The sequence below is a fragment of the Cervus canadensis genome, chromosome 28, assembly GCF_019320065.1.
Source record: "Cervus canadensis isolate Bull #8, Minnesota chromosome 28, ASM1932006v1, whole genome shotgun sequence".
Lineage (NCBI taxonomy): Eukaryota > Metazoa > Chordata > Mammalia > Artiodactyla > Cervidae > Cervus > Cervus canadensis.
Window position 1 is genome coordinate 19,489,261 of NC_057413.1, and position 18,316 is coordinate 19,507,576.

General features: G+C 47.7%; 2 protein-coding genes across 4 annotated transcripts; one reads left to right on the top strand and one right to left on the bottom strand.

The window, feature by feature from the left end:
- Positions 1-5,323: 5,323 nt before the first annotated feature.
- NFKBIL1 (NFKB inhibitor like 1) lies at positions 5,324-15,784 on the bottom strand. 2 transcript variants are annotated; one of them, XM_043450388.1, is made up of 4 exons: positions 15,652-15,784; positions 14,229-14,505; positions 6,231-6,452; positions 5,324-6,103 (listed from the first exon to the last, which is right to left on the bottom strand). In XM_043450388.1, exons 2-4 carry the CDS (start codon positions 14,491-14,493, stop codon positions 5,514-5,516), a joined length of 1,077 nt encoding a protein of 358 aa, XP_043306323.1. In that variant the 5' UTR covers positions 14,494-14,505; positions 15,652-15,784; the 3' UTR covers positions 5,324-5,513. The 2 variants fall into 2 exon arrangements, with proteins under 2 accessions (XP_043306323.1, XP_043306322.1); XM_043450387.1 differs by lacking the exon at positions 15,652-15,784 and adding an exon at positions 14,902-15,077.
- A 118-nt stretch (positions 15,785-15,902) lies between these two features.
- On the top strand, positions 15,903-18,138 carry ATP6V1G2 (ATPase H+ transporting V1 subunit G2). Of its 2 annotated transcripts, none has more exons than XM_043450390.1 (3): positions 15,903-16,130; positions 16,429-16,548; positions 17,047-18,138. In XM_043450390.1, the coding sequence occupies exons 1-3, from the start codon at positions 16,119-16,121 to the stop codon at positions 17,218-17,220; spliced, it is 306 nt and encodes a 101-aa protein (XP_043306325.1). In that variant the 5' UTR covers positions 15,903-16,118; the 3' UTR covers positions 17,221-18,138. The 2 variants fall into 2 exon arrangements, with proteins under 2 accessions (XP_043306325.1, XP_043306324.1); XM_043450389.1 differs by having other exon boundaries at positions 16,448-16,548.
- Positions 18,139-18,316: the final 178 nt, after the last annotated feature.

The following is an 18,316-nucleotide window of genomic DNA, read 5'->3' on the forward strand; positions in this document are numbered from 1 at the left end:
CAACCAGGGGAAGCTTTGGAGGGTGTCAGGGTGTGTCCATGTATGTGGGTGAGTGGGGGGAGGAGAGAGGGAGGTGTGAGGTAAAAGTGATTGGATTCACGTTTTTAAAAGATCACTGTGGCTCCTGTGTTTAGACTGGACTGTGGGGAGTAAGACTGCAAGCGGGGACACCAAGACTGCCCAGGTAGTGCCTTAGGAGATCCACACACACCCCTAAGATCCCTTCGAGGTATTCATGTTTTCCTTCGTGATAAATGCAATGTATCTCCTATTCTAAATGTCAGAAGCAGCAACCTCTTCCTTCCGGAAGCAAAACCTTCCAGACTTAAGTTTTCTTTAGAACTCTCACTGGGATTTAACCTCCTTGAATTCGATCCCCTATCCAACAAAGGATGCTTGTAACAACCCATTCCACAATATTTTATGGAACTCCTCATATATTCAAATCCTCTATTTCACTTTTGAAAGCATCTTCCTCCGGGACATTGAAACCTGGCTTTTCCCTAATAGCTTTCATTCTGTGGTAAAGGCAGCTCTTTCTTCCACACCCATCACTAGGAGCAGCGGGCAGGAGTGGACACTGTTCTCCTCTCTCCCCTTGGCACCACTGATAACCTCCTCCTTTCTTGAAATCCATGCCTTTGCATCTTCCATGTTCTTCTGGTCTTCACAGCACAATCTCCTCCACCACCATCTCTACCACACATCTAACAATTTGTGTATCTAGATCAGTCTTTCTTCACCTTGCCTTCCCTACCTAATATTCTACCAATAAGATCTTGAAAAGCTTGATTTGGGTACACTCAGTGGTTTACCATTCTTGGGTCCTTCTTCTGGACTGCCAAGCATTGCAGGAGAGTCACATTCTCAGAAGAGGCCTATTACAAATCCTGGTCATCTAACCTCATGAAGCCCTTAGGGTCCCCTAATCTTTGCTTGTTGACTTCCTTGTTCTACTCCTGCAGGAGTACTAAATCTTCTCCCCCATGTTCTAAATCGCCACACCTCCCTAGCTCTTTACTCTCAGTGACACTATCATCTTTTTATCCAACTTAAGGTCACCTAAGGAGTGCCTCTTTATTGCCTTATTTTCCCTTCATGTTTCCTTTTTCTTGTCAATTCAGTGGACTCGTTCTCCTAAGGTAGACTCTTTGTACTCTGATTTCACATCCCCATGGTTACCATACCCTTTCCCCTCTTCCTCGTTTTCAGTATCTCTTTCCATGCACCTTCGTTTTATATACTCTACTTCTCAAAAATAAAAAGCCTTTCCTGGACTCTCTCTCCCCCTTAAATGTCCATTCCATCTCTCACCTTCCTTTTCTGTGTGATGTCTCAAGAAACTAGCCCTCTAACTAACCACTTTTTCGGGAACTGGTAAAATTTTCCTCACTGTAAAAATTGTGGGTTGAAATAGAGATGATTCTCGGTTACCTTCAGTATTCACCAGTCTGACTTTGTACTCAGCTCCTCCTTTTCCTCACCTCCCACTCGTTCCTTAACCTATGTAAAGCGATTTCTACCCCTCCGATAAGTGGAAACTGTTTTCTCAAAATTTGTAATTGTCTAGTCCTGAACACAAAGGATCTTTTGAACTCTCACCTATTAGACTTCTTTGAAGCATCAGATGTGGCTGCCCGGTCTCTGCTTGGCACACCTCTCTTGCCCTACTTTTCTGTCCCTTCTACCTCTCTTCTTTATTGGTTTCTCTCCCTTTGATCATCCTCAAGGCTCTTATCACCCTGTCTTGGAGGGATCCTGTCCACTCAGAAAAGGATGCCCAAATCTGTCTCCAGCAGCTCCAACTTTCCTTTTGAGCTCCAGACCTGCCTGCTGGAAAACTGCACCTGAGTGTCATGCTGTTACCTCAAACCCTGCAGGACATTCTTGAGCACTGTTACTCTAAGCAGGTGCACCTCCCGTCATCACGTGGCTGGTGCTTATTTGTACACGGGAGAACCCTGGAGAAATCCCTAGGATTTCTGTTAGCTTGTTCCACCCACATTAGATCGTTTGGTTCATTGTAGCCTAAATGTGAAACGTGTGCTCAGCCACGTCTGACTACCACCCCATGGACTAGCTTGCCAGGATCATCTTCCATGGAACTTTCTCCGTAAGAATCTTGAAGCGGGTTACATCTCCTGCTCGAGGGGATCTTCTCGACCCAGGGATCAAACCTGTGTCTCTTGCATCTCCTGCACTGGCAGGTGGATTCTTTACCACTGAGCACACCTGGGAAGCCCAATTGTTTGTATATCATTTCATTAGACTGCAAGCCCTTTGAGGGCAGTGACTTTATTTCATTTATATTCATTGTCTAGCAGAGCACTCTGCTCCTATCAGGTACTTAATAAAAATGTGATTGTCTGAAATCAACTCATTTTCCCCTCAGCCACATACCTCCTTGGTTTAGGTTATTCTGGTCTTTCTTATGCCCTTGGCTCAAAACTTGGAGCCATCTAAGGACTCTTCTTCCCTCACTCCCACCATCCAATCAGCTAGCACATCCCAATGACTTATCCCTCTCAAAGTTGTAAGATTTGTTCCTTCCTTTAATGCCACTTGGGGTTATTGGGACCTAAGTAGAGAGTACACAGGCTTTGGGGTAAAATGAGTTTAATGCTAATTCCACTACTTTGTAGCTGTGTGATTGTAAGTTACAGTACATTTATGAGCCTCAGTCTCATCTGTATAACGGAGATCTTCTGGACAGTTGCCGGCAGGATTCTGATGTTGGGAAAAGGGTGTGACATGGTTAACACGTAGTATGTGTCCCCCCACGGCCCAAGGCACCTGTTTCCTTTACTCCTTGTCTGTACACCTGAAGCAGCCCCTGTACCCCGCTTCTCTACAGCCGTCACAGTGCCACTGCCTGCCAGGTCCACACCCCTTACCATGACATTCTTTGTCCTTTCCTCAACACATGCTCCCTCACACCTGCACTCCACCTCCCTCAGGATGCTCGCCTTTCCTGAACATACACTGTTTTCTGACCCTAAGCCGCTGCTCAAGCTGTTCCACTCCTCTCTGGGGCCCTTTCACTCACCCCCTCCCCCAGAAATCCCACCTGTTCATCAAATGCCCTCTCCTCCTTCAGAGCCTGCTGGGTGCTTACAGATGGAACACCCACCCCACCATCCCACCTTCTACATCCACTGTACCTTACTCTATCTAGTTCACTCAGCATGCCTTGAATCAGTTGATTAGGTCTGCCTCCCCTACTGGACGGCAAATTTGAAGCAGAGTTTGCATTTATCTTTGGGCTACTTGATGCTCAGCTGAACTGCACTGAAGACAGTCCCTCCCACACCCTTTTCCAGACTTAACCAGACCTGCCCCAACCCCAATCTCCCAAGGGACCCTCTTCAATCTCATCAGTCTCTTTCCCAACCCCGTCTCTCTAACTGAACCCCAATGCACCCTCCACTGAGAAACAATTCCTCATCCCAGCTCTAGAGCAAGGCTGAACATGTCCATGTCCCCAGGGTTGCACAGAAGGCCCTGAGTCACCCCTTGGGGATCCCTGCTTCCCCTCCCCACCCCAACTGTGGAAGACAGGATGCCTGCCGCCTGGCCCCAGGGGGTCAGAGGAAGCCAGGGCCTCTAGGGCTCAGTATTTTTATCAGCTTAGGAAATAAGAGACACAGAAGCGGAAACCATGTGGTCAGAGAAAGTGAACAGCCCTCATCTCAGGGGAACCCCCAACCGGGCTGGGGGCCAGACACCAGGGAGAGACGTTGAAAAGAGGGAGGTCTGGGGGCCAGAGAGTAGGACTTATTTTGCTTTGGTTTGATGTGACTCTCACAGAGGGGCCAATGATGTGCTTAAAAACCAGACTGTGTCTCCTGGGTGAAGGAAGAAATTTGGACACCAGCGTTTTCTGTTGCTCACTTCTCAAGCCCCAGCTTAAAGATCCTCACCCCACCTCCGCCCCCGCCACTTCGAACTCGAGCTCTTTGCATGCTACTTCCGAAATCTCCGGCCTGAGAGGAACCGGACGCTTGGGTTGCTCACAGCTCAAGTCTCTTCTCTGAATCACGGCAGCTTCCTCTCACAGGATCTTTCTCATCAGCCCTCCCTCCTCCTGCCCCCTGAACATCTGCCGGGTCCTGGGAGACCTGGGGCCTGCTGGCTCTCTGTCTTCTCCGAGGGCCTCACACACACCTCATGTGCCCATACTTTCAGAGACTTCCCCTCCCCGTCCCCCATCACCCTCTGCTTCCACACCTGGGATTCTCCTGTGTAGACCGGCATTCCATTCCAAACCTGAAAAATAAGTTCTGATTCACAACATTCTCTGATGCAGACATGTGTGGACTGCACACGTGCCGGCGCACGCCCATATTCTCCTGAGTCCTGCCCTTGAGTTCCTGCTGTGTCCCGCCAGTACTGTGGGATTCCGCCGGTGGCACAGGGTCTGGAGCCGTCTCCAACTTCCTACCCTAGTTCAAGGGAGCTGAAGAAGGGACTGAGTTTGAAGAGTGGAAGATGGTGCTCCCCCCACCCTCCCGCCTTAGAAACCCTAGACCCTCTCCCACCACCCGCCAGGACCTTTTCCTCAACCTCAGGAAAAGGAGATGTTTATCTGGAAGGTCAAGACTGGGCTGCCCAGAGATGGAGCCCAGGTTTGAGATGGGGGCAGAAGCTGGCTGGAGGAGTTGAGAACTGGAGCCCTGAAGGAGGAGAGTCAGGACTGAGAAGCCCGAGGGGACTGATGGCTTCGGGTGTGGATCTCTGGTTGCCCAAGAACAGACAACCCAGGTTACATAATTTGGCTCTTTCCGCCTCCTTCCCCTGCTCCTAATTTTAGTAACTGAAATTCCACTCCCCCACAAGGACTCTTCCCCTCTCTTCTCTGCTTCTATCCCCCATCCTCCCACCACGTTCTCATGGTCCCCCAGCTCCAGCTGCCCCCAATTCAGATCATTCAATGACTCAGCAGAGGGAAAGCCCTGTGTTGGGGGAAGAGGGTGTTAAGTGGGGAGGAGGATGTGGTTCCGGCCGGGGAGGGGAGGGAAACTAGCTTTGTTCCCCTTTTTGCCTCTGTTCACATCTATTTCTCCAACCGCTGACTGAAGAGTGGAGAGGAGCCCAGCATGGGAAGTGGAGAGACTGGAGGGCAGGCAATCCGGGTCCTCTTAGCACCACCCTTCTCGGTGGGTGGGCAGGGGGCTTCTAGTCTGCAGCAAAGGGCATCAGTCATTGTGTGCCTGCACGGTGCAGGTGAATAGGAGCTGTGGGTTTGGGCATGTGGAGTGGGAAATGAGAAGTCATGGGTGATGAAAACCACAGTGATGGAAAAAGGCAGAGGAGACACCGGGTGTGCAATGTGGAACCAGGTCTTATTAGGAAATGGCAGAGTCAAGGAGCAGGGTGGTGGCCCGTGTCCCCCCACCCCCACTCATTACAAGTTCTGCTCCCACCCCATATCCTCTGCCCTTTGGTACTGGCCTCCTGACCTTAACCTTCCTACTGTCCTGCCCTTCCTGCAGTTTCTCGCTCTCCCCTCAGGGTCACTTGAGGGCTTCTGCGTGGCGATTCAGGGCCTGAGAAAGGGCTGTCACGGCTCCCATCACTCGGCCCAGCTCCCAGGTCTCAATCTGGCTTCGGAATCGCTGCAGGAAGCGGTCAGGGTGCCAGCGGACCTGCTGGACCCTCAAGTACCTCCTCAGAGCCCCCTGTTCCTCCAAGGGGGGACCCCTGGCCACCAGTGCTGCAGCCATGGCTTCTGGGTCCCCTCCCCCAGGGCAGGGCCAAGGCACATCACCAAAGCGCCAGAGTCTGCCCCGCCCTGCGCCTCTGGGGTGCTCTGCCCGGGGCCCGGCTCTGGCTGGCTCCGGAGCTCGATCCCCGAGCGCCTCCTGCGCCCTCCTGGCTCGGCTCTCACGCAGTTCTTCCTCCTTGGCCCGGGCTCGCTCTCGGAAGAGCCGCTGCTCCTCCTCCTGCTGCCGCCAGCTGTGCCCGGAGCCCTCAGCCCGTGGGGGTCGGCAGGCTCCCTCTGTCTCACGCTGCTGCTGCTGGCGCTTCTGGGCATGTTCCCGAGCCATGCGATCTGACCAGGCTGAGAAGGACTCGGGTTCCTGGGTCTCATGGGAAGCATCATCTGTTTGGGAGGGCAGGTGGGGGTGGTCTCGGAGAGGCCGTGAGGAGGTGATGGGCAGCACGGGAGAAGGGAGCACAGGAAGCCAGTGGGGAAGAAGGGCGGCTGTGGATGGAGATGGCATCCTTACCTTCAAATCTCCCGATGACCTCCTGCCACTCATCCTCCAGCTCTCCCTGAAGCTTCTGTCTCCATTCCCGTTCCTTAGAGGCCTCATCTTCCTCCTCCTCCTCAGCAGAATCCCAGGGGGGTCCCCAGCCCAGAATCTGCCCTGGGGTCTCCCCATCCTTATTCTTTATTCCCATGGCAGAGGGACAGCGACTCAGCAGTGGCAGGAAGAAATCCGTGTAGGCTGTTGACGGGAGAGCAGTGAGCACAAATTAGCTGGGAGGGCCGCCATCTTGAATCCTGCCGGTCACTCACTCCCTTGGTCTTAGAGCAATGGAAGGGTTGCCCACATGGATGCCTCCTGGGTACTAGGCAATCACCGTCACTGACAAATACTTATTGATACTTTACATCATGAGTAAGTGCGGTAGTTTAAAATACTCTGTCCTTGCAGGCCAATTTGGTGTCCTGGGAGCTCCACTATGTCAAATGATATTTTCTAGCTTGCCTCCCTTTGACTGGATATTCCATTTTTTGGCTTGAAAAATACTGTTACTTTATACTTTTTATTGTGTTTCTCATCCAAAACTATATCCTATATAGAATACCTGAACACCCTGATCTGTACCATTATAAATACTCAAATACACAGTATTTTTCTTTTTATATCACTTTTCAATAAACTGAGAAAAATAAATATTCTCAGGGAAATTTCTCTCAGCCAGCCTTAGCCAGGGGATGCTGGGAGGGTAGTGGAGAGGTAGTCCAGTAGTGAATTTAAGCCACTGAAATGTTCCCAGCAGCAGGGTAAACTCTTTCCAAATGACTGCTGACCTAAGGCAGGGGAAAGGGGTTGAGACAGAGGGTCCCAACCTGGCTGACAGGAGGCTGGGAGAAACCAGGAAAGGGACTATCATGCCTGAGCGCCCCTCCTCCTGAGTCCTGACCTCAATGCACCCGCTCCATTATCAGCTGAGGGTCAACACTGCACCTACCAGTGCCCCCTGCCACAGCCACCAACCCCCTCTGCACTCCCAGGACAGAGGGAGGTGAGTGAGGCACCCTCCCTTCCTGTAGACCTACTTTTTCTCCCTAGGGCAGGAGGAAGTGGGCCAGCAGTCTTTAAATCTTTATTCACTGATGCGAGAACATACTGGCTGCCTGGCAAAACAATGGGACAGAGGAAGGGCTGTCCTGTCAGTACCAGGAAGGTGCAAGATAGAATGGGTCCAGCCTTGGCTGGCCAAGGCCCACTGCCCCCCACCCACCTCCTGGCACACCTGAGTGTCACTCAATGCAAACCACATCAAGATGAGGGGTAGGGGAACTTCTCTTTAGTACTGATGTGACCTGTCACAAGCCCTCCCAATTTGTCCCACCCAGCAACTGGCCTTGTCTTTCAACAGCTTATTTCCCACCAGGGCTCACAGCAGGTGTGAGGGTGGGTGGGTGGGTAGGTGCTCAGGTTTGCATGGGAGGTTTTTAAATTCATAGGTTTGAAGGGGTAAGGCCTCCAACTATAAAACACTATGAGTAAAATCTGGTACAGAATATTAAATAGCCACTAAAGATTATGGTGGTGTGGGGAAAAAGCAGGCTGCAAAACTGTACATAGGATCCAATCACAATTGTGTGAAAAAAAGAGACCAAATCAATGGTTGAAAAAAAGATTGGAAAGAAATAAGTAAAAATTCTAGTTTCAGGGTGGTAGACTATGAGTAGCTTTCCCCCCAAGTCTTACCTGGTATTTTAATGTGAAAGGGACCTAATTAATATGAAATTTTCTTTTCTTTTTAAAGATTGAAGAATAAATTTAATCACTGTTAACACCTAGGTGTGGTCCCTTTTCAGTCTTGTCTTGGTGTATATAAACACATATGCACGACAATTTCTTTTCAAGAGTTACATGTTGTTTGGTAACTTGTTTTCATTTAGCAGTTCATTTATAATTTCCACAGGAGTATACATAGCCTACCTCATTCTTTTCTGTGACTGTGTAGTGTTCCGTTGTGTATACGAAACAAATCTTCCCACCCCCAATAGAAAGACTTTGTTTCCAAAAATGATCAGTCTTATACATATGTGTTTGTGGACTCCTTACAGTACTTCTGTGGGGTAGATTCTCAGAAGGGGAATTTTTGAGTCAAACAAAATGTGCAATTTTGCCAAATTGCTTTCAAAAAGTTTGTGCCAAGGTACACCCCATCAAGAAAATAGGAGTGCCTAATGAAATTATAGTTTTACCACTTTCAGGAAACTTTTTATATGTGATAAGGAATATTATTCCATTATTCTTGAAATAAAGTAGGTAATTATAAAAGTATTTTAAAAAAGAATATATGAGTGCCTGTGAAGTCCTTTACCAAATCTGAATATCTCCAACCCTTTAAATTTTGCCCACCTGATAGATTAAAAAAAACACTTTATTAATGCAAGTTTTTCATATTCATATTCTTTCTCTACTTTTCCCCTGGATAATATACGGATAGATATGAGAGTTGCTTATATAATATGGATACCCACCCTTTGTGTTTATTTCACATATATTGTAAATATTTTCCTCTATATTTTCAAAATTTTTGTCATTAAATCTGTGTCTATTTTCAACTTATAGCTTTTAATTTTATTTCATTCTTAGAAGGGTTTTTCTCCACTCCAAGATTATGCCCTTCTGTTTTTTCCTACTATATTTATTCCTAGAAAAAAAAATTTTTTTTTTTTCAAAAAAGGAAAAAAGTACAAAGTACAGTATGATAAGCAACCTAGTCCTACCACAAGGTATGTTAATATATTTTCATTTTTTCAACATAATTTTACTTAAAAAAACCATCAGAGAGAAAACTAAAGTTTTCTTTGATTCTGTCTTCCAAGTTTTATCCCCCCAGAGAAAACCCTCCCGTGAATTTGAGCCTTTCCTGTTGCATTTAGATGTTTAATCTGCTGTAATTTACTTTTGAGTCAGGTGTAAGGTAAGACTATTTTTCTCCAGAGAAGACAAATGGTCTGGTATCATTTATTAAATAGTTCACCACCACCCTCTCCAGTTGTTTGAAACACCAAATTTACTGACAATTTAACAGTACAGATCAACTTTTCCCAATGTTCTTTAATTCATATGTTGTACTTTTATATTGGGAAAAATAAATGTGAAAAAAAGCTTTCTGGCGTAAACATGTACTTCATCATAGTGATGGAAGCACTGTTCTACTCCCCAAAACGAGACATGATTTCTGTCTTAATGAGATGTTGATACTAACTGGTATAGAACACTTTTAAAAAATGCCAGATCAGAAGTTTACGTTTAGTGATGATTGAGATGCAGAGGAAGACCAGGTGACAGTGGGCGGGCTGGTTGGAGAGGGCTTCTAGCAGGAGGTGGGGGCCTACACTGGGTTGTGAAGGGAGAATAACTTAGCAAGGTGGAAAACTTACTAGGGCGGGCAGGAAGGTGACAGGCCAGAGGCAGATAAAAGACAGGCATGCTTGTTGAAAACAGGCTTGGGGTCACTGAAGACAGAGTCATGGAGCAGGAGTCTCAGGTTTGTGGGTGTGCCGTGGGAGGTTAAGTTGGAAAGGCAAAGGGAACGTAAACCGGATGGCTCAGTCATCTGTAAAGCAGGGCCACAGCCTACTTCTACTGAGCAGATCAAAGTGGGTAATGGATGGGAAATGTCTCATACTGTGCTGGCACAGAGAGGTGCAGTGAATGCTACAGTAAGGAGATAAAAACAAAAAATCAAGCTGGCTTTGGACTTATTCTTTTTGCAAAGATGGTGACAAAATGACCCTGTTTGTCAATGTTCACTCACTCTTGCTGAAGGCAGAGAATGGCTATTGTTGGATTAAGGTGTGTTTATAAAGGGGTCTCTGACAGCTAAGACCACCTCCCTAGGAGGTGTTACCAAAAGCCTCAAAGGTAACGGCCATTCACTGGCCTCTCACTGGGTGTGACAACCCAGCCCAGCCAATTCAGAACCCTGGGACCCACCATGGGAACTGAAGGGAAATCTACTCTCCCCGAGAAGATTCTGGCTCATTTCATCTATTCAAAGAAAATACCTGGATTTTAAGGCAGAAGGGTGTCTAGAGATGGGCCTTCCCACCAAGGAGTTAGAAGGCCACCTGGTGGTAAGGATGGCGGGGACGAGGAGGAAGGAAAGCCTGAGAAGGCCTGGGAGTGACCTGAGTGTAGGCGAAATTTCAGCAAGGTACTGAAGGTTCTGGGCCCTGTTTTCCTCATCCTTAATGGAATCATAATATCACTCTCACATGCTTCTTAGAATTCAATACAATGAAGGAAGAACCTACCATAAGAGACATTTCTGTCACTAATGAAGCCTTAACTGAGTAATAAAAGAATAAAAATAACAGTATTTCTCATCTTTTGTTGTTGTTTAGTCACTTAGTCGTATCTGACTTTTTGTGACCCCTACGGACTCTAACCCACCAGGCTCCTGTGTCTGTGGGATTTTCTGGAGAATACTGGAGTGGGTTGCCATTTCCTTCTCAAGGGAATCTTCCCAACCCACGGATCGAACCTCCATCTCCTACACTACAGGTGGATTCTTTACTGCTGACCACTAGGGAAGCCCTACTTATCATCTAGTGAATATCAAAACTGCACCAAGTGCTTGCCTCACTTGCCACAACCTCCATTCTAGAGAAGCAAATTAGGTTCACACAGGCTAAACTGGAGAGGGCTTGTCACATAGCCCATTAAGTGGCAGGGCTGGAACTTGATGGGGTCTGAGGTCTGCCTCAGGACATTCTGCTCTGTTGTCATATACAGTGTCAACGGTCAAGTTAGGTGCCTGCACTTTGTAAACCTCCTTTGTTCTAAGTTAAAAAAATATCTGAATAGGTCAGCCTATCTTGCTATGTTAGGGGATTTTTGACTATATGGGGGAGGTTTCGGGGTGTGGGTGAGGTTCCTGTACATTCTTGGGGAGCTGGGGGGGATGACAATAGCAATCAAACTGAGTTCAGATTGCTCATCCACCAAGAGATTTTCATCTAACGTTCTTACTCTAGAAGGAAAGTCTCCAAAAGGGGAAACGGCGTTTCACCTGTTATTTTCTTAGGGAGAGCTGTACCTCTTCGGAGCTGCCTCCACTGCCACCACAGTATCAACAAGCTCCCATCAATATCAAAGGCTTTCCAGAATGCAGATATTTGGGGAATTTGATAACAGCTAATCTGAAAGTACATATAGTTGACCCTCCATATCCTCAAGTTCCACATCTGCAGAGTCAACCAACCACAGACCTAAAATATTCAGGGGAAAAAAAAAAATCCCATAAAGTTCCAAAAGCCAAACCTTGAATCTGCAGTTTGCCTGCAACTATCTACGTAACATTTCCATTGGATTAAGTATTTTAAGTAATCTACAGGAAGATAGTGCATGGGTTATATGCAAACATCACATCTTTCCATAAAAGGGACATGAGCACCTGTGGATTTGGGTATCCTGGGAGTGGGGGTTTCTAGAACCAATCCCTCTCAGATAGCAAGGGACAATGGTACACTGTCTATCAGGTAGTCTGGGAGAGCATGGCTAGCCCCGGTAACCAAACATGTGAATGTTTCTGCAATGAAATGTATGAATATTGACATCAGTAGGATAACAGCATATCATGAATAGCTTAGCCTCAGTTCAGGTTAGATTTTTGTCACCAAATGAGTTTGGTGGCAGGGTGATGAAAAAATATGGTTCTCAGAGTGTTTCTGAGTTTCAGAACTGTGGGTAATAAGGAGTATGGATCTCTTAATACCCACAGGAACAATGGCCAGTATCTAGAGTGCTTGTCATGTGCTGATCACAACAAACTGGAAAATTCTGAAAGAGATGGGAATACCAGACCACCTGACCTGCCTCTTGAGAAATCTGTATGCAGGTCAGGAAGCAACAGTTAGAAACTGACATGGAACAACAGACTGGTTCCAAATAGGAAAAGGAGTACGTCAAGGCTATAGATTGTCACCCTGCTTATTTAACTTACATGTAGAGTACATCGTGAGAAACACTAGACTGGGAGAAGCACAAGCTGGAATCAAGATTGCTGGGAGAAATAGCAATAACCTCAGATATGCAGATGATACCACCCTTATGGCAGAAAGTGAAGAAGAACTAAAGAGCCTCTTGATGAAAGTGATAGAAGAGAGCGAAAAAGTTGGCTTAAAACTCAACATTCAGAAAACTAAGATCATGGCATCCGGTCCCATCACTTCATGGCAAATAGATGGGGAAACAGTGGGAACAGTGTCAGACTTTATTTTTTTGGACTCCAAAATCACTGCAGATGGTGACTGAAGCCATGAAATTAAAAGATGCTTACTCCTTGGAAGGAAAGTTATGAACAACCTAGACAGCATATTAAAAAGCAGAGACATTACTTTGCCAACAAAGGTCCGTCTAGTCGAACCTTTGGTTTTCCCAGTAGTCATATATGGATGTGAGAGTTGGACTATAAAGAAAGCTGAGTGCCGAAGAATTGGTGCTTTTGAACTGTGGTGTTGGAGAAGACTCTTGAGAGTCCCTTGGACTGCAAGGAGATCCAACCAGTCCATCCTAAAGGAGGTCAGCCCTGAGTGTTCACTGGAAGGACTGATGTTGCAGCTGAAACTTTAATAGTTTGGCCACCTCATGCGAAGAGTTGACTCATTTGAAAAGACCGAAGGTGGGAGGAGAAGGGGACAACAAAGGATGAGATGGTTGGATGGCGTCACCAACTCAATAGACATGATTTTGGGTAAACTCCGGGAGTTGGTAATGGACAGGGAGGCCTGGCGTGCTGCAGTCCATGGGGTCGCAAAGAGTCGGACACGACTGAGCGACTGAACTATCATGTGCTGGGTGCTTCACTATGTACTGTGTCAGTTGATGCTAAAAACATATGTCACAGCATGGGTGCTTTGAACACAGGTGTTATCACTTTGTAATTCTATAAAGTACCACAGAGCAGAGACTATCTAGTTAGGCTGCTGGGATACAATCCTTGCTCTACCACTTAATAGTTGTTCGACTTTGGCAAATTATTTCTCTGTGCTGTTTCCTTATCTGAGAAGAGAAGAATGATGTTAGTGTTTATATCTTCACAGGGTAGTTGTGAGGATTAAATGAGTGGTTTTGTGAGAAGTGCCTGTGTGCTTAATCCCCCAGTTGTGTCTGACTCTTTGCAATCCCATGCACTGTGGCCCGCCAGGCTCTTCTGTCCATGGGGATTCTCCAGGCAAGAATACTGGAGTGGGTTGCCATACCCTCCTCCAGGGGATCTTTCCAACTCAGGGATTGAAACCAGGTCTCCCTCACTGCAGGCAGATTTTTTACCATCTGAGCCACCAGGGCAGCCCTAAATGAGTTGCTTTGCGAGAAGTGCCTGGCACACAGCAAAGGTTGCTACTAATTAATTTTGCACGGGGACAAATTAAGCATCAAGAAAGTTTAGTTACTTGCCCAAGAACACACAGCTGTTAATTGTGGAGCTGGGATTTGAATCCATGCATTGTAACTGCAAAGAGTACCCTCTATCTTACTTTTCATACTACAGGCAAACAACCAGCTAAGAGAAAAAAGTAGCTACTAACCTAGATATTGTGGCTCAGACCGTATAGATCTGCTTGCAATGAAGGAGACCCGGGTTCGACCCCTGGGCCAGGAAAATCCCCTGGAGAAGGGAAAGGCAACCCACTCCAGTATTCTTGCCCGGAGAACCCCATGGACAGAGAAGCCAGGTGAACTACAGTCTATGGGGTTGCAAAGAGTCAGACCGACTGAACAATTAACACACAACAATCTAGAGAGATGTGAAGTTTGAGTGCTAGTTGCTGTTTGGGTAATGTTGGGCTCCTCAGACAGTGGTAGCTCAGTAATGTGAAGTCATAAATGATAGCCATAAGCCAACTTGGTCAACTACTTGCCTGAGTCCCAGGACCAAATAACTAGCTTATTTTTTCAACCACTGGCCTTCATCTCAGACCCCATCAGTTGCTCATGACCTTGTTCCCCACGAGGCAGACTCACCATCAGGGCCCTGACGGGCAGCGGCATGCAGCGCCGTGTCCCCGTGGCGGTCCTGGTGGGCAGGGTCAGCCCCAAGCCGAAGCAGCAGGCACAGGGCAGGGGCATCGTGGCGGGCGCAGGCCCGGTGCAGAGGTGGGGGCTGCCCAGCATCTACATCAAGGCCCGGGTGTCGCTGGAGGAGGGCTTGGGCCCGGACCAGCCGTCCTGCAGACAAATAGCGACGGAAGCGACGCTCTCGGCGTTGGCGACGGGAAGTGGAGGCCATGGAACTCTTGGGCTGAGGAAGAAGGATAAAAAGGCAGCAGTCAGGACCCCAGCCTTGGATGGTCCCTTCCCCTCCATCTCTGGCATTCTGTTTTCTCCCTTTGGTTCCCCATCTCTTCTGACAATTTTCAACAAGAAATGAGTCCAATCCTAACCCTCATCCCTTTACCAGATGAGAAGTTTGAAAAAAATTTTGAGGGGCGCTGGGGTCACATTTTTTTTTTTTAATGTAAAATTTGAGAAAAGGATAAATGATTACTTAAAGGCTCATTAGCCCAGGTAAATTTTCATAAAGGATTTTGTTATTTAATACAAAACAGAATGATGGGGGAAATTTTTATCAACAGATATCTGAATTTTAAAAAGTCATAGACAATTTCAAATAATGATCTAGAAATTGATAATGTACCCGGCAGACAGATGTAGAGGCTTCTCCCTCTGGGACTTGGGGGGAGGGGTTACTCATCAGACCTGCCCCCCCCCCGCCCCCAAAGTACCCCCGGAGCAGTAGGCCCGAAGCCTGTGTTTAAGACGCTCACAGGAAGGGAGGCGGGAAGGGCGGAGACACTCTAGACTGACGGAAGTGGCGCAAGCCGAGAAGCAGGTAAAGGGCGGAAATGAACTGTGAGGCGTGTTACCGGATGTCGTTCCTCCCCGAGGGGGCAGGAGGTGTTTCCTTGGCCCAGCCTCCGGGGGGAAACTACGGAACTTAAGATAAAGGGTCCGTCTGAAACCGGAAGTCTGGAAGACAGGCGAGGAAAAGGAACAGAGAGCGGCAAAGGCTCTTGGGGAGTTTAACCCCGCCTCCCCCAACTGGGAGGAGAGAGGAGATGGTTCAGTGATAGACGAGAAGATGAGACGAGAGAGAAAACAAAGGAGATAACAACAAGAAAAAAACCGCAGCGAAAATGCAAAACTAAACCCCAAACCACAGTAAGGCCAAGGAAGGGACAGATCATAGAAGAAAAATACAGTAAAAGACAAGGGAAACAACTGTAGGACAAAGCAAATGAGATGAATGGAGAAATTTGGAATTGGAAAGATGTTGCAAAAAAAGATGGAAATGGGAGGGAGAAAAAAGAGGGGAAGAGAAATTGGAAGAATTCAGAAAAGCCCAGATATTCTATTCCCAACATACCACACATGATAATTTCCTTACCTCCTCACCCCATTCTCAATCTCTCTCTGCCGCCTTCTCTCCTAAATACTCCTCTCCTCTCGGCCGCCGCCCCCCATTCCTTCCAACTGGGAACGATCTGCACCTGCTGTAGTCAGCGGGCAGCTTTGGATCTGGTCTCTGCTGCCACCAGGCGGTAATTCTGAGTACTGCCAGCGTGAGAGGTGGGAAAGGAGGACCAGCCATCAGTGGGAGGATCAGTTTGGGGGAGACACCCGGTTCAGGAGGCTGAGCGAAAAGGGGAGCACTAAGACCCAGGGGGAGTGAAAGGCCGCAGCAAACAGCTGGAGGAGGATTAGGCGTTGTGGGGGGAGGGAAGAGGGGGAGCCATCTGGTACCTTGGTGGCTTCCGAAACAAACACCATCGGTCATAACAGAAATGGCCAGTCAATCCCAGGGTATCCAGCAGCTCCTGCAAGCCGAGAAGCGGGCGGCTGAGAAGGTGGCAGATGCCAGAAAGAGTGAGTCTCATTTCGTCCTTAGGAATCTGGAAAGAAAATTGGGGGTAGAGAGACAGCAAACATTTGAGTCCTTGGGATAACCTAAGACTGATGGAGAGAGAGCTGGGGGCTGCGGTTGCTTTTAGGAGGGAAGAAATGGGTGGGTGGTGAGAATCCAGTTCTTGGCTGACAGAGAGAAGGCAGTAACTTTGGGGGAGGGACTGACCCCCTACTCTCATAGTGTGTGTGTGTATATGTGCGTGCGTGTGTGTGTGTGTGTGTGTGTGTGGCAGGGGTCCTACCCCCCCCCCCCCTTCAGTCCTTTCTTCTGCCTCCAGGGAAGGCCCGGCGTCTGAAGCAGGCAAAGGAAGAGGCACAAATGGAAGTGGACCAGTACCGCAGAGAGAGAGAGCAAGAATTCCAGAGCAAGCAGCAGGCAGTGAGTCGTGGGGGAGTTGAGATGGGACCCCCAGTTGTGCATGTTGGTGGGTATATCTGGTGGGATGTGTACAGGGTGATTCCACAAGAAAAAAGGTGGTGAAGGGTCGAAGGGGACCCTGGTGAGGTCAAGCTTAGTTGTATGTAAGAGAGTCTGGGAGTTTTGAAGAGGGATGGCTGAGGTCTATGTAGGGTATGATGACATTTGGAGTGGAGGGCAGAATTTTATGGGCACAGGTGGCGAGGATCCTACAGTCTGCTGTAGGATGATGCTGCATGTCAGATCTTAAAAGGAGAGGGCATTATGTTGGTCTCTTTGGTGTCCAGATATTTCCGTGGATGCGAGTGGTGTCTATCTAGATACTTCCGTGGGTGGGCATGACTCTGGAGAGGGCCTTGCTTCCTGGCCTTGCTCTAGGACCCTTCCACGTGCCTGGATGCTTCTTTCTCTGTTTCTGCTTTTTCTTTTCTCTCTTCCACCCTTTCTCCCACTCCCCAGGCCATGGGCTCCCAAGGGAACTTGTCGGCTGAGGTGGAGCAGGCTACAAGGCGCCAGGTGCAGGGCATGCAGAGCTCCCAGCAGAGAAACCGCGAACGTGTCCTGGCCCAGCTTCTCGGCATGGTCTGCGACGTCAGGCCCCAGGTCCACCCCAACTACCGGATTGCTGCCTAGGACCTAACCTAGGGCCTGACTCCTCCTCCCAGTTCCCTCCTGCCAAGAAATCCCCGAGTCAAAATCAACTTCCACCATAATCCTTCTCTCCCTTGCATTCCCTAGAAATTCTAGGAAGCAGGATCCAATAATTACCCTGTGAAACTTAAACATACCCTGCTCAGACCCAAATCTCCTTATTGCTCTTTCACTGGGACCGTGTAAACTGCCAAGTCACCTTCACTCAGATCCTTTGTGAATTTTGTGTCTTGGAGAAGTAGGGATGTGGAAAATACTGACTTCAGGGCCAGGCAGGCTTGGGTCTCTCTCCTGACTTTGCCACTTGCTGGCTGGGCAACCATGACAAGCTACTTAAACCGTAACCCCCGTGTCCTTTGTAAGCCTGGAATAATACTACCTTGTTGTTGCATTAACTAGAAATCTTTCTGTAAAGAGCCTAGCATGGTTTCTAGTAGCTGGATTCAATAAGTGACAAATCTGTGATATTATAATGACCACCTGCCCATCTGCCCAAACCTAAACACAGCTGTTTTCTCACTTCTGTCTGTGGCTTTCTAATTCTACTCATTCATCTTGTGACCCTCCTAATTCTCTAGAGAATTGGTTCTTCCCATCTTTCTTTTCCCACAGAACTTATGATCCCCGAAAAGATGAAATGATAGCTTTATTTAGCCTCTCTATTGTGGTTCCAGGAAGATGTTTGCATTTTTTAGCTTTTTTGTCTCTTAAGTTGGTCTTTCTCTTTATTGGCTTTCCCCCTTTTCCTATTTCCCCAAAGAACCATCAGATGCTTACTGCTTCCTGAGATCTAAAGTGATGTTGTGTCCCCTTGTGTGCATGACCTTCCTTTTACATCCTCAACCATACTTTCCCTTTGTAACAATAAAAGTGTCAATAAAATAATTATGGGCAAATCAACTGGTGGGTCGAGTCAGCTTCCTTTTGCTTCTCATTTCTCATTTTCAGTCATTTTTGTTCCTTACTTATGTATTTTACACTCAAAAGGGCTGTCCTGTGAAGCTTGTTGGAGAAACAAAAGCAAATGGCACATAAGTTTTTCTCTTAAGTGAGAAACACGTGGCTCCTCCTTTGCAAA